This window comes from Xenopus tropicalis, chromosome 2 (genome assembly GCF_000004195.4).
Source record: "Xenopus tropicalis strain Nigerian chromosome 2, UCB_Xtro_10.0, whole genome shotgun sequence".
NCBI classification, from domain to species: domain Eukaryota; kingdom Metazoa; phylum Chordata; class Amphibia; order Anura; family Pipidae; genus Xenopus; species Xenopus tropicalis.
Window position 1 is genome coordinate 78509931 of NC_030678.2, and position 15008 is coordinate 78524938.

The following is a 15008-nucleotide window of genomic DNA, read 5'->3' on the forward strand; positions in this document are numbered from 1 at the left end:
AATTCTGACACATTTTTTTAAATGCATGAGTTAATAGTGCTGCTCCTACTGAATTAATGCAGTGAACTCCATTTTTTAAAAGAGCAAACTGATTTTTAAATGGTAAAGTGATTTGCATTGTAAATAGTGTAATATAGAGATAAAAAGTTCACCATAAAATCATGACAGAATCCCTTTAAATATTAGAATTACATTTTCTTTCCTTTTGTTTCTAAAATGATACCCTGCCTGACTGAGATGTGAATATCACTTAATATGATTCAGCTATCTAAGTATCCAGAAATGCTGTAGATGCATCAGAATATAACCTAAAAGACAGCTAGAGTATTTTTATAGAGTATCCCTAAGTCCTGAGTATCTACTTAGTAGCCTGCAAGTACAAAATACTGACCTTAAGGGCAGTGGCAGACGGGGAGATTAGTCGCCCCATGACAAATCTTCGTTGCTGTGGGCGACTAATCCCCTGCAATGCCAGCCCACTGGCAAGAATGTAAATCACTGGTGGGATGGCATACACGTCTCTACAATTTCCCGAAGTCGCCTTGACAGGACACTTTGGGCGACTTCGGGAAATTGTAGTGACGCGTATGCCATCCCACTGGCAAATTACATTATTGCTGGTGGGATGGTATTGCGGGGATATTAGTCACCTACGGCAAGAAAGATTTGTTGCGGGGGGACTAATCTCCCCGTCTGCCACTGCCCTAAACCTGGGGTCAGAATATTCTCCACAGATCTCAGCCTTCAAACTGGGACTCCCTAGGAGGAATGGCCACATAGTTTGGGAGCCACTTGTTTAGAGAATTAGCACCCTGGCTCTCTGAGCTGCTAAAACAAAATATAAATCACTTACATTTTAGAAAACAAATTTGCTGCATTTATTGAAAACAATAAATTTTGTGCAAGTGAAATGACCCTATGAAATTTAAACCATAAAACCTTTTTCTTAACAAAAATATTGTCATATAAGAGAACTAAAACTAATACATGAGTCAAAATATTTAGATTATGTGTTTGATCTATAGTTTAAATCTAAAGAAATTATTTGTTTTGAAATGTTATTACCAAATATTTCTGGTTTGCACCTGAGGGGGGCCTGTGCACTAGAATTAAAATTCATATTTGGAGGGAGGTTTACTTCTCTGTAAAATGTTTCTTCTTTTCCAATGTCTGTGTATAATTTTCCTTTTTTTCCTGTTTATTTCTAGATACACAATCTTAATAGCATCCTCACATTTCCTCTAGACTCTATGCTACGTGGAGATTCAAAAGATAGCAAATTGGTGAGTTTGGCCAACTTACCTTTGTATTAAGACATAACGTAGCTACTCATGATGGCTATACTCCATAACTCTGTGTTTTTCTTACAGGATCTAAAGAAACAGGCTGACAGGAGCTGGAAGGAATATGAAATAAAAGTGTAAGAGCAATTTATATAGCTGGGCTTTCACTTTGATTTGATGAGATTGCCAAACAAGTGGATCTTCTGATTTGGCCAACAGCAATGCTTGGCCAAGTCGGCATGATCCGATTGTTTAGCCAGTTAAGATGTTTGGGCAGTACATGGGAATGGACTAGGGGGACCAAGTGTTTTTCAGTCCTTGTGTGGCCAACTTAATGAATGCAAAGGGTAAAGTTGTCAATAAATTATAAAGTTCAGACATTCAGAGTGCTCATTATACAGTTTAGTGCTCACATCCCATTTATGTATGAATTAAATAAAAAATCACCAAACAATTTTAAATTATAGTTTATGGCTGAGAAGTACAATGACATGTTATTCTTAATGAAACACATAACACTGTATATATACATTTCTAGGTACTCATTGAGCCAATACACAGTCCAAATAAACATCTGAATAATAATTTGCATTTCAGTCACAAAATAAAATATCAGATTAATCACAGCAAGTCTGTCAGAGAATTACAACCTGTGGCATACATAGTGATATCTGGGTGTATTGTCCGCCTGTGCTTTTTGCTAAGCATTTAAAATCCTGAATTCCAGTCCTACTTACTTCATTGTGAAAATACCAACAGTGGTAATTATCTTATGATTTTTAATGGAAAAACAATTAGGTGTTTTTTTAAGTAGGTACAGGCTGAAATGTATATTTGTCATTAACAGGAGAGGGAAATGCAGTCTTGAAAATGCATATACCAGTGGAAAAACAGTGTGGAAAGACACTGTGCCATAGGCCTGCCACATTTTCACATGAGAACCACTGGAAAAGCTCTAGTGCTGGTGTATTTGTTTTTGACAGCAGGGGGATTGATTTTGAAACCAAAATCACACAGTGTAAAAAATGGTTGGCAAAACACCCGATGTCACTGCACATTCAATAGGCTCAAAGACAACCAGTCCTAGGCAGTAAGTCTTTGGCTTTTAGGTTTGCCATCTTAGCTCCTCAGTTCTCTCCAGTCATGTATGTATGTATGTATAACTTTATTTATAAAGCGCCACAAGGGTACGCAGCGCTGTACAGTCTTACAATATACACAATTACACACAGGGAGGACAAGTGATATAATAAATAAATACAATAAATATATATATATAAGTGCCATGTGGTATGAGACACAGTAGGAAGGAGGTCCCTGCCCCGTAGAGCTTACAATCTGAGTGGTTGGGTAACATACAGGCACAAACTGGAAGGTAAGAGTGCATCAGGTATGGGCATTTGCCCTTAAGCACAGGACTGATTTAAATAACACCTGCCACAGAGATTTTCATGGTACCACATCACTGTCCTGCTTTCCACGGACAGTCCAGATTTTCTTTACCCAGCCTGCAGTAACAGATCAGCATTTAACTGTCCTGTGATGCCATTTTAATGTCTTAATCCTCTGCTCCTGATGACCATCTTGTGAAAATGGTCACTCAAGTGCTAAAGCTACACAAAGCTGCCTGAGGATGTGAGAGCAAACGGAGGAGGAGACACACTGCTCTTGGGAAAAGGGCCATTAATTTTAAGGTAGAAGCTGACTATCTATAATCTACTTTTGGTGCATAAGTTTTGGGTAGTATATATACAACTACTTTAGGTGTGTGTGCCTATAGATATTTTGCACACAATGCATGCTCATTTTCACAGGATGCATAGCAAATGGGTGTGTACAGTACATTAAAAAGGGCCAGCACTCACTGATGTTACTTTCTAGAAAGAGCGACTGTGTGTTATGAAATGCTTGGGTTACAATATATCTTGAAATGGTTAGGGACTACATTGTCTGCCATAAAATATTGGTGCACTTAGTTTTTCTTAACTCATGATTTTGCCATTCCAACAATGTCAAATGGAATGGAAACTATGTCCTTCCTTCAGATCTTCTAATATTGGATGGTATGCTTGGATCATATGTTGACACCTTTGTGAATTTCACATAACACGTCATTAAATTGATTGGCATTATTGTTATTGGATATTGCATCCAAGAGTTTAAAATGCCTGCACATTCTAAACCACTAAAGCTGGCAATACACAGCTGATAAAAGCTACTAACCTCCAGAGTTAGCAGCTTATTGTCAAATATATGGTGCCCTCTAATTGGCCTGCCTCACCAAGATCAAATAAGCACAATAATGTGTTTTTCTGCTGGAGGAGAAACATATGAATCAGCCCAGCGATGTAACTTGTTCATGCCGGTCCCCCATTCAGAAAAATCTTTTGAGAGGGTATGGCGCGACCAGTCCCTACTCCTCCCCCTCTCCCGGTCCTCCCACACCACACCTCCCGGCCTTGACCACACTGGTATATGTAAGATAAGAGAGGGGGAGGGGGGCTAAGGTACAGCAGACCCTGTTGTCTGGATCTGCTGTATATATGCCATGGGATCAGTCTGATTTGCCTACAATATAGGTGACCAGATTGGGCAAAAATCCATGCGTGACTAGCTTAGGATCAATTGAATAAGCCACTTGAAAGAGTGGTGAAAAATTTCTAAAATCCAGCAAGTTGGTTTAGACTTCACTACTCCCTTTTCCATGTAGATTGTGTAGAACTGCACCATGCATAATACATTTCCCTGATTTTACATTTTCCTGGACTTAACACCATTTTTTTGGCCCCCTGAAAAAATGTAAAATAGAGGTTCCACTGTATTTAAAATATATGTTTCATATTAACTCATTTCCTAGCTTCCATAGCCATTTGGTTGCCTACTACTGAATTTTCTTTTCTTTGTGTTCCACAGTTATTTGTTTGGACTAGTATCATAACTTGTGTCTGTGTATGTGCATCAGGACACAACTTAGTGGAAATATTGCACTTATGGATTGGGGTAACGTTTTATAGGTGTTGGTCTGTGCTGTTGCTGGCAGTGATCAGACGGTTTTGGCATTGCTGGCAGCATTTAGAAAAGTAAAAAACAGGCAAAAGGGTCAGGAACCAGTAATTATTATTATTAAAATATTAATATTAAAATAAAATATTATTTGAGCCAGTCTCTGAACTAGAGTTCGGAATTTAATTGCATACTGGTGGGTTTCCCTGGCAGATCTGCATCTAATGAGACAAGGCAGCTGCTACACATCCAGGAGCCTCAAAGACAGCATGAAGGGTCTGCAAATGGGCTCTAGCATCGTTAATGAAGATTGCATTCTTTCCCCAACATTTATATCTCCCTTTGCCTTGCAACATGGAGATAATAACTTACCTTGGCTCAGATGGAAACAAAATGGACTGGTTGCAGCTCAAATCTTGCCAGGCATTGATTCACAAACCCCTAGCAAGCCAAAGGGTCCCTGTCATAACATGGAGCAAGTGAATTAAGGAGTTCCCTGTCAGAAATCACTGAAGGAGGTGAGGTAGCAGGATTTCAGTCTGCTGGAAAGGCAGCAGGTTAGTAGAGTCTTTTCAGGCCTGATTATACTGTACAGGCTGGCCTTTTCAGGAGTAATGAGTCAGGACCAAGGAGGAAGCTAGACTCTGCAAGACAGTCCAAAGCCCAATATGCAATATCTGGAAGGTTACAGTCTCTAGGTCAATGCACAGGCAATGGCTGGATATGACACATATGTGCACTGGCATATTGGATAAATCGGCAGGAGTAACAGAAACGCTGACAGAGATATTTTCTGACTTTTGTAGGAATTATATGTACAAGCCTTCTAGCATTTTCCTGTGTTGTTCTTCTAGTTTAACTTGCCAGTGAATAAATTATTATCCAAGTTTAACTCTAAAAGCATATTTAAAATGTTATTGCTAGCAAAAACCATTTGAGCCGACAAAGACCATAGTTTAGCATCACCATGACTTAAGGTGGCCATACACGAGCAGATCCGCTCGCTTGGCGATGTCGCCAAGTGAGCGGATCTTCCCCCGATATCCCCACCTACGGGTGGGCGATATCGGGGACCATTTAGGTAAAAAAAATAATAATCCGATCGTTTGGCCCTGGGGCCAGACGATCGGATTATGTGGGCGGCAATGGGGCAGTCGGATCGGGGACCGCATCAACGAGCCGATGCGGTCCCCAATCCGACCAGATTTTCTAACCTGGCCGATCGAGATCTGGCCAATTTCAGGCCAGATATCGGTCGGCCAGGCCGCTCTGCTCTCCCCATACACGGGCCGATTAGCTTAGGTAGTTTGCTTCATGTACCCAAAGGTTAACTAACAGTACTTAAAAGTATAGGGTTTTTGTGGGAAAAATAAGGTAGATAATAAAATTATTATCTTGTGATGGGCTAACACATCATTACGACCTGGCAAGAAGAGGATCAATATACACAAAGTTGTTGCTAAGGCAATGCATCTCTATCTGGCAATACAACCCTAAATGGATCTATGTAACAAATGCAAAATCTCTCCAAGAAAGCTGTGTGTCATAAGAGCTGTAACACACGGGGAGATTAGTCGCCTCGTGACAAATCTCCCTTGTCGCGGGCGACTAATCTCCCTGAAATGCCATCCCACCAGCGAGAATGTAAATCGCCGGTGAGATGGCATACACGGCGCACGATTTGCCGAAGTTGCCTTGAGAGCAAACTCCCATGTGACACAGCCCTAAGGTGCAAAAAAGAAACGTAGTCATTCTGTTGAAAAAGTCTGCAAAACATGTCAGGCATGATGTTAATCTCTGTGAGCATTAGTGGAGGACAAGAGTTTTTTTTTAAAAAATTTTAAGTTTTTATTTGTTTTAAAGAAATATAAGTTCAGCAACACAAGATGTTAACAAATTGGCACATAAAGATATAAGGATAATTTCGGATCATAATTGGTAATGTTACTCCATATCACATTGTGAGCTTTGTCATCCAATGGTCTTGTCAATGGTAGCTTATTTATTTACATAGCTATTAGTTTTGGCAAACAGAGGATAAAAGAGGAAACATGGAGAAAGGGATGAGGTAGGAAGGGGTTAGGGGACTGAAGTTATGATTTTAATAGTACCCTGAAAAAGATATATCACCATAAGTTGTATCTTATGTAAGGTGTTTCGTCAGCCCCCGTGTTGCATCTCTCTAGGTATTGGATTCATAGGTACCACTCCAGCTCTTCTTCGTAGCTCCTTTATAGGAATTTTTTCTCTTATTGACTCCATATCTCTGATCCAGTTCAATTTTTTATCAATGTTTGTAACCCTGGAATGTGTGGGTCTTTCCAATTTGCAGCAAGAAGTGATCTTGCTGCTGTAAGGATGTGGGTGAACAGTTTGCATGACTGTTTAGAGTGTATGGCTCTTATTTTCATGCCCAGCAAAAATGTGTGTGGGGCTTCTTTTATTGTACAGTGTAACACCTGAGAGAGCAGAGTCGCTGCTGTCTGCTAGAATTCTTGGGCCACTTTACATGTCCACCATGTGTGTATAAATGATCCTTGTTCCCCACTTCCTCTAAAGCAGGTTGAGTGGTCGGGATTTCCACTTAGTCTGCTGATGCGTGTCGGGGTATAGTATTATCTGAATATGGATTCTAGGCTCTTTTACTGGAAACCTGCACACATTGAGGTTTTACTGACTGTAGTCCAGATATTTGACCAGATTTGTTCTGACGATAGTATAGCAGTGAGATTAAGTGGAGTGGATGGGACTGTTAATAGTATATGTTTTTGAAATAGGTGAGAGATTAATTAGTCTAAGTTTTGCTTATGGATTGCACATAATGTTTTTGCATGTATTGAAATAGTTGCGTTTTTGGAATTTCATGCTTGTCTATGCAGTCTTGGAATGGGACGACCTTTCGATCAGATGTGAAGGTTGTTAGAGTAATCTTGTTTGCTGTTATCCAGGCTTTTAACTCTAGGGGGCACATTTACAAAAGCTCTGAGCGTATTTTCGCGATTTTTTCGGGCGTCCGCACGACTTTTTCGTATGGCGCCTGACTTTTTCGTATGCTGCACGACTTTTTCGGACGTTTGCACGAAAAAATCGGAAAGGTTTTACCGCTGTTTAGAATTGTTCGGTACGAAAATTTTGTGACTTTCGGATCGCCAATACGATATTATCGTGACTAATACGATTTTTTCGTAAGCATTTTCGTGATATTTGCGATCTTCCGAAATTTTCGTTTCCAATACGATTTTTTCCAATTCGTGATTTGGATTCGTGGATTAGTAAATCTGCCCCTAGGGGTTGTAGCCTGGTGGAAAGTCTTTATTGTTCATGATAGTTACGTATCTTGTATTGCTTAATTTTAATTTGTAAAGTTTAGTGTCCCAGAGATCTAATGCATGTTTTGAGGTTGATCATAGATCTGTTGAGGTGATTCTGTATGCTTTGGGTACCCAGAAAAGTTGTTACAGTTGTAGAGAGCCGTGAAGTGATTTCCTCTTTGGCTTATTCATAATTGCAGCTTTGATCCCCCTATATGAAGTTGAAAATAGCCTTTTAAAGGGAGAAAACTATTTTTTCTGGAAAGTGTATAGGTAATGTTCTAAACAAATACAAGAGGGGTGGTAGCAGCGTCATCTTAACTGCTGTTATCCTGCCAAACCAGGAGAGGTGGTATGTGTGCCATGCTGTCAGGTCTTTTCTCAGTCTATGTATTGCCCATATATATAGAGTGTTAAAAGAGGGGGTAAGATTGGTTCCAAGATATGCTATTGAGTCTCATTCAGTCTCCTGTGCCCATATCCCCTAATTGAATCCCAGTCATTAAAAATTATTTCAACCATTCTATGGTCTGACTATATTATATGGTAGATTTTTGCTATCTGAACATGTTCCAACAATGTGGATTTAGTAAATATATAAGGACAAGGAAAGTTTTAAGATAATTTATTCAAGTGGTTTTACACTATTACACTACACTATGAATCTATTGTTTGTTTTTATGCATCTTTACATAATGGTGTGAAATGAATTCTAAAACCACTACACTATATAAGTGTACTGTGCACTTATTAATGCTTATTCAATTTTTAACTGTGACCAGCTGTCCTGTTTGGAGAGAATGCCTGCAGTGTGTGTATTTGTTTGCATCAGTTACTCATGGACTTTAGTAATGGGTCTACAAAGTACCTCTCAGTCATTTGGGAAATTAAGTATTTAAACAAGCAAGGATCATTAGCTGCATAATGTGTGTTTAGAGATATCTGCAGTCTCCTATGCCCATCTGTAAAATTGTGCATAATTTAATTCTTGTGGCATAAATTAGGGTGAGGCTCTTGGCACAAAGTTGTATTCTCCACCAGTATTTTTCAACCTGCAGAGCAACTGTGCAGCCAGTTATTTGCATTAATGGACTCTACCTGTGAAGCAGAGGTGAATTCAGTGACAGATTGCACAGGTTCTGGCATTTTCTGAAAGGTGATTAAAGAAATGTAGGCTCCAAATGGTGCAGCTTGTCAAGTTAAATCTGTTTTCTAAAATTCTTGTCACCAAGAATTGTCTAGATAATATTTTTCCCTTATAATTTGGAACCCTATACATACAATCTTTTTTAGTTAGATCTTTTTATTTATAGTTTACTTAATTATACTCACAAAAATGGAGAAGGTAATGCAGTCCAAGTGATATATAAAAGATTAAGGTAAAAGATGGTATGTGTATAGTAAATGTCAACCCATAAAATGTTTTAAAGCAAATTTAAACATGAAATGTAGTGCAGTTGTTTTGTCATGGTATGGGTGTAACATGCATCACAATTCTGCACAGGCTTTGTCTATAGTTTCAGTAGAGCATTAGGCAAGAGTAAGCAATTGTTTATTTAAACCTGCGATCCCCAACCAGTGGCTCACGAGCAACATGTTGCTCACCAACCCCTTGGATGTTGCTCCCAGTGGCCTCAAAGCAGGTGCTTCTTTATAAATTCTTGGCTAGGAGGCAAGTTTTGGCATAAGAACCAGGTGTACTGCCAAACTGAGTCTCCTGTAGGCTGCCAGTCCACATAGGGGCTACCAAATAGGCAATCGCAGTCCTTTTGGTACCCCAGCTACATTTTTTTATGCTTGTGTTGCTCCCCAACTCTTTTTATATTTATTATGGCTCACTGGTAAAAAAAACGCCCCTGATTTAAACTATACACAGTGGGGCAATTGCTTTGAATGGAAGAATTCTGGATAATGTTAATACAGGTAATATAATTAGGTAACTTAGCTTAAAGCACCATTGTGAGCTGTGAGACATAATGGAGTAGTAGTAGTAGTTAAATGCAATGCCTATGTCTTTTCTATAGGCATAATATAGCACAAAGGTACCCTGTAAAATGTGTTGCTTTCATAAAAATATAAATTTTTGCTTGCTGTTATTTTCCTTCTTCATATTTGTTGCCACATAAAAAAAACCTGTGTTTGTCCAGGTGCAGTAACCCATAACATCAATAAGATGTTTGCTTTCAACAGGTAACCTGTAAATACCACCAGCTGGTAGCAAACTTTGCACCTTACATAATTCTTATCATTTCTTATATCCCTACCCTGCAGTGTAAAAAAAGTCTTATACAGATGGGTAATAAGTTCCACTGAAATATGTTTTCTCAAAAAAGCCCAATATCATGCCACCTGTCATTCACATAGTTACATAGTTACATAGTTACATAGGGTTGAAAAAAGACCAGTGTCCATCAAGTTCAACCCATCCAAGTAAACCCAGCACACCTAACCCACACCTACCAATCTATACACTCACATACATAAACTATAAATACAACCACTAGTACTAACTGTAGATATTAGTATCACAATAGCCTTTGATATTCTGATTGATCAAGAACTCATCCAGGCCCCTCTTAAAGGCATTAACAGAATCTGCCATTACCACATCACTAGGAAGGGCATTCCACAACCTCACTGCCCTCACCGTGAAAAACCACCTACGCTGCTTCAAATGGAAGCTCCTTTCCTCTAATCTAAAGGGGTGACCTCTGGTGCGTTGATTGTTTTTATGGGAAAAAAGAACATCCCCCAACTGCCTATAATCCCCTCTAATGTACTTGTACAGAGTAATCATGTCCCCTCTCAAGCGCCTCTTTTCCAGAGAAAACAACCCCAACCTCGACAGTCTCACCTCATAGTTTAAATCTTCCAACCCCTTTACCAGTTTAGTTGCACGTCTTCTTAAGGACTGGAGCCCAAAACTGCACTGCATACTCAAGGTGAGGCCTTACCAGGGACCTATAAAGGGGCAAAATTATGTTCTCATCCCTTGAGTCAATGCCCTTTTTTATACATAACTTGAAACTGCCTGTCAGTCTGCATTCTTAGGTATGACAGGTGGAATAAGAGTGAATCTTCTCTGCCAGTATATTTCAGCTATAGATGTCCATACTCAATAATATCAGCTTGTTTGGAGAGATCGTCAAATGAGGGGATCTTTGCTCTATTTGCCTCCTACATAATAGGCCAAATCAGGCTGATCTGATTGTTCAGCCCCCAGACCAGCAGCTGAATCATAATGGGCACCTATGTAGGCCCATGGGGAGAGGACTACATCAATACCCCAACACAGTCACCTGCCAACTGGATTTTGAAACAAACCAGACATCTATTGGATAGCCTGTTGTGAAAAGCCCATACAGGGCCAGATAAGCAGGCTTGGTCTGAAAGGGCCGAATCAGCAACGTAAATCTTTCCATGGATGACCAGCTAAAATGTACCAAAGTCAAAAAGGGACAAGAGAACAATATTGTATGATTTCTTAGGCTTTAAATCAATCATTAAATGAATACTGTCATGGGAAAACATGTTTTATTAAAAATGCATCAGTTAGAGTTTCTCCATCAGAATCCTGAATTGAAATCTGTTTTCAATGCAAACAGATTTTTTTATATTTTATTTTGAAATTTCACGTGGGGCTAGCCATATTCTTCATTTCCCAAGGTGCTACAGTCATGTGACCTGCGCTCTAATAAACTTCAGTCACACTTTACTGCTGAGCTGCAAGTTGGAGTGGTATCACCCCCCACCCTTTCCCTCCCAGGTAGCAAGATAGAAGCTCCCAGTAGATATCAGATTAGCACTCAATAGTAAGAAATACAAGTCCGGCTTGGGACTCCTCCAGTTACATGGGAGTAGGAGAAATAATAGCGTGCTAGAAAGTAATTCTAACATGTAGTGCTGGCTCCTTCTGAAAGCTCAGACTCAGGCACAATGCACTGAGATGGCTGCCTACACACCAATATTACAATTAAAAAAATACATTTGTTGGTTCAAGAATAACATTTTGAATGGTAGAGTGAATTATTTGCTATTTAAACAGTGTAATATAGAAATAAAAATTATACCATAAAAATCATGACAGTATCCCTTTAATATTTTTTATAAGGACCACTGGTTATTTCTAATTTTCAGAATACTGTGACTAGATGAAGATATTTTGTAATACAGTACCTTTTACAAATGTATAATGTGTCCATTATGGCTATATCTTTAACAATATAAAACAGTTATTTCCAACACTTCTATATATTGTTTAACTATTTGATATTTGCACATTGGTTATGCTCCAGAGACACATAGGGCCCGATTCACTAAAGTCCGAAATAAGGAGTGCTATTTATAGCATGCGTTAAAAATCTTATCACTTCTTATTTTTCGCTCGATTCACTAAAAGGACACTTGTCATAATTAAGAAGCGATGTTCTTGGCGTTATTTATCTTGCGACGACATATTTTCAAGCAATATATTATGCAGCGCACAACATATTACGCAGCACGTTGCTTGAAAATATGTCGTCGCAAGATAAATAACGCCAAGAACATCGCTTCTTAATTATGACAAGTGTCCTTTTAGTGAATCGAGCGAAAAATAAGAAGTGATAAGATTTTTAACGCATGCTATAAATAGCACTCCTTATTTCGGACTTTAGTGAATCGGGCCCTATGTGTCTCTGGAGCATAACCAATGTGCAAATATCAAATAGTTAAACAATATATAGAAGTGTTGGAAATAACTGTTTTATATTGTTAAAGATATAGCCATAATGGACACATTATACATTTGTAAAAGGCCCATAATGTTTCTAGTTTGGGCTTTACAGCTGTACGGCTGTGCTGTTCTCTGTACCACAGCCAGATAGTGTGCTACAGGATATCACTGCCAGGATACAACTGTGCTCCTCTCTGTACAACAGCCAGATTCTCACAACCTTTTTATGGGTTGATTAAATCCCCCTCCCCAACCTTTATGTTTTAGAGAAGACAAAAGACCAAAGTGCATGAGCTGCAGGAAACAAAGTTTTATAGAACTAGCCAGACACACAATGCCATTACAAAAGGCCAGTTAGTTGAATATTTTACAGCTGGGTCAGAAAATTGAATGGCCAATGCTGGGGAATTGTAAGGGTAGCTAGAGCAAATGGCAGCCCCTGGTTTGCATGATCACTTCCCAAAAGGACTGATACATGGCATTGACCTTTCCTGATCTTCTTAGGAAATATAGACATCAAATATTTATTGCCCCAACCATATCATTCCATATTTGACATGCTTAACTTATTTTTAAACATTTTAAAAACAGATTTCACATTCACATTTTATTATTATTTTGACCTGTTGTGCTGGCAGGCTAGAGAACAGTGAATAGATGGATTGTGCAGGTGTTAAATTGTTAATCCTGACCAAAGTGCTGAAAAACATAGTAGAAACAAGACACATATATCAGGTTCAACCACTCACTCAAATAATTCCTACATAGCTTGGAGCTGACCTAGAGGAAATAGAAATAAAACCATCTAAAGCTGTTTGCAATTTGCAGCAGAGGGCAGACTCATAACAGAGACAGGAGGCCCACTGCCTGCTGGGGGGAGCTGGTTGGCAGTATAAGGATTTCTTACTGAAATGTAATGAAAGCCTTCTGAAAACAGAAGTTATTACATGCCTCATGCTATATACAGCATATAAGTGCATAGCAAAGGTGGTACAGGTGAAAAATGTCACCTCTACAATTTATGCTGTATCCTTTTGCTTCTAGCACAGGTACAGATTTTCTCTTGTTCCAATTTTTAATTAATTTTTTGTCTCACACCTACTAAAGCACAAGGGCCAGCATCTTCTTTACCATTTATTTGCATGAGAACTTTTAAATGAGGTCCTTTTACCCTGCAGGATGAAGAAAGGTCGCTCAGGCAGTTCTCGAGGCGATACTGAATCCAGTGAGGAAGCAGAAAGGGAGCGCAAAGTATTTCAGTTGCACTTGTGTGAGGTATGTAACTTTAGAGAAGCAAGGGAGAAGCATTAGACCTATAGGCACAGTCAACATAAATAGATGTAGTTAGGAAGGATGAATATTCCTCCCAATTGTCATACCACATTCCTTATTCTCTTAGTATCTGATCAAACTGGGTGAAGCACAGATAAAACAAGGTCCTGATTTCCTCCAGTGTCTCATAAAATTCTTTCAGGCACAGCTCAAGTAAGTGCAGGGCATTCCTTATATTATATTACTTTACATTTTTGCTCCATGTATCTTTAATTTCTTCTTTCCTATGCTGTTTGTAGTTTTTTTCAGGATGGATTAAATGCAGCACAAAGTCTTCTTCCTTTTATTGAAAAACTCTCTGGTACACTGCATAATGTAAGTACCCTCCAATGTAATCAATCTGTAAGGTTAGGGCAAACCCTAGCTTTGTTAATCATATGGGTGACATAACTCATCTACTGCATCTTGAAAAGTGTCCCTCTGATATACTGGATTAATCTGACATACCGCAACAGTCGATAGTTATTAATGCCTTGCAAAGCATGACTCTTCTTATTTGTTCTGCAAGATACATCATACTCGGGACGAAGAGCTAAAGCAACTTTCAGAGCATCGTGATAACCTACAGAAACAGCTTCAGATAGACAATAAAGAGGTAAGCATCAACAAAATATTTGAATGACATAATGGCTCATTCATGAATGCAGCAGCAAGTGCAAGTGCACACACTAATGCTAGGGAACCCTGGATTACAAAAATAACAGGAACAAATATATGCTTGTCCTGAAAGTCAACAAATAAAAATAAAAAGGTTTTTTTTACTGATAATCCATTAAAAATAAAAGGTTCAGACACCGCATGGGATTACAATAATTCAATATACATAGTCAGCTGATGCAAGCTATACCTATCAATGCTTTTATTAATGCCATTTCCATTAGCGTGCTGGAAGTGACGCCATCCCCATTCTGCACCCAGTTTACAGGAACATGCAGAGTAAATAGCATGCATTTTGGTGCATCACTTGCAATTACACTGGATGCAACTCTGTGAAAAAGAGCTGTGTTTTTGGAAAAAACATAGAGCTTTAAAAAACATAATACTTTGCACAATACACTGTGTATGTAAATTAGCCGTAATCTTTTTTGACGCTAACTCATTCTCTCGTTAACTCTCTCTCTGTTTTAACTTTCAGGATGGCCTAAGCAGAAAGGATTCTGGGACTGGTTATAGTTTGCACCAACCTCAAGGAGATAAGCAATATGGCACAGAGAAATCTGGATTTCTGTACAAGAAAAGTGAGGGGTAGGGACTTTAAACTATGCTGCCTCTCATCTTTCCAGACATCTTCATCAACCTTTCAGTTACCTCTATCTCAATATAACTAAAATGTATGTGATATATTTATGATCTCCAATTTCTGTA

At 38.8% G+C, this 15008-nt stretch overlaps 1 protein-coding gene across 2 annotated transcripts in view; it reads left to right on the forward strand.

Annotated features, from left to right (window-relative positions):
* The window catches only part of asap3 (ArfGAP with SH3 domain, ankyrin repeat and PH domain 3), a 33334-nt gene that overhangs the window by 5858 nt on the left and 12468 nt on the right, over positions 1-15008 (forward strand). For both annotated transcript variants that reach the window (XM_031896890.1, XM_002939360.4), the window contains exons 4-10: positions 1209-1283; positions 1371-1420; positions 13490-13586; positions 13711-13796; positions 13883-13958; positions 14152-14238; positions 14779-14888. In XM_031896890.1, coding sequence (XP_031752750.1) covers positions 1209-1283; positions 1371-1420; positions 13490-13586; positions 13711-13796; positions 13883-13958; positions 14152-14238; positions 14779-14888 — 581 coding nt within the window. The remainder of the gene's footprint in view (positions 1-1208; positions 1284-1370; positions 1421-13489; positions 13587-13710; positions 13797-13882; positions 13959-14151; positions 14239-14778; positions 14889-15008) is intronic.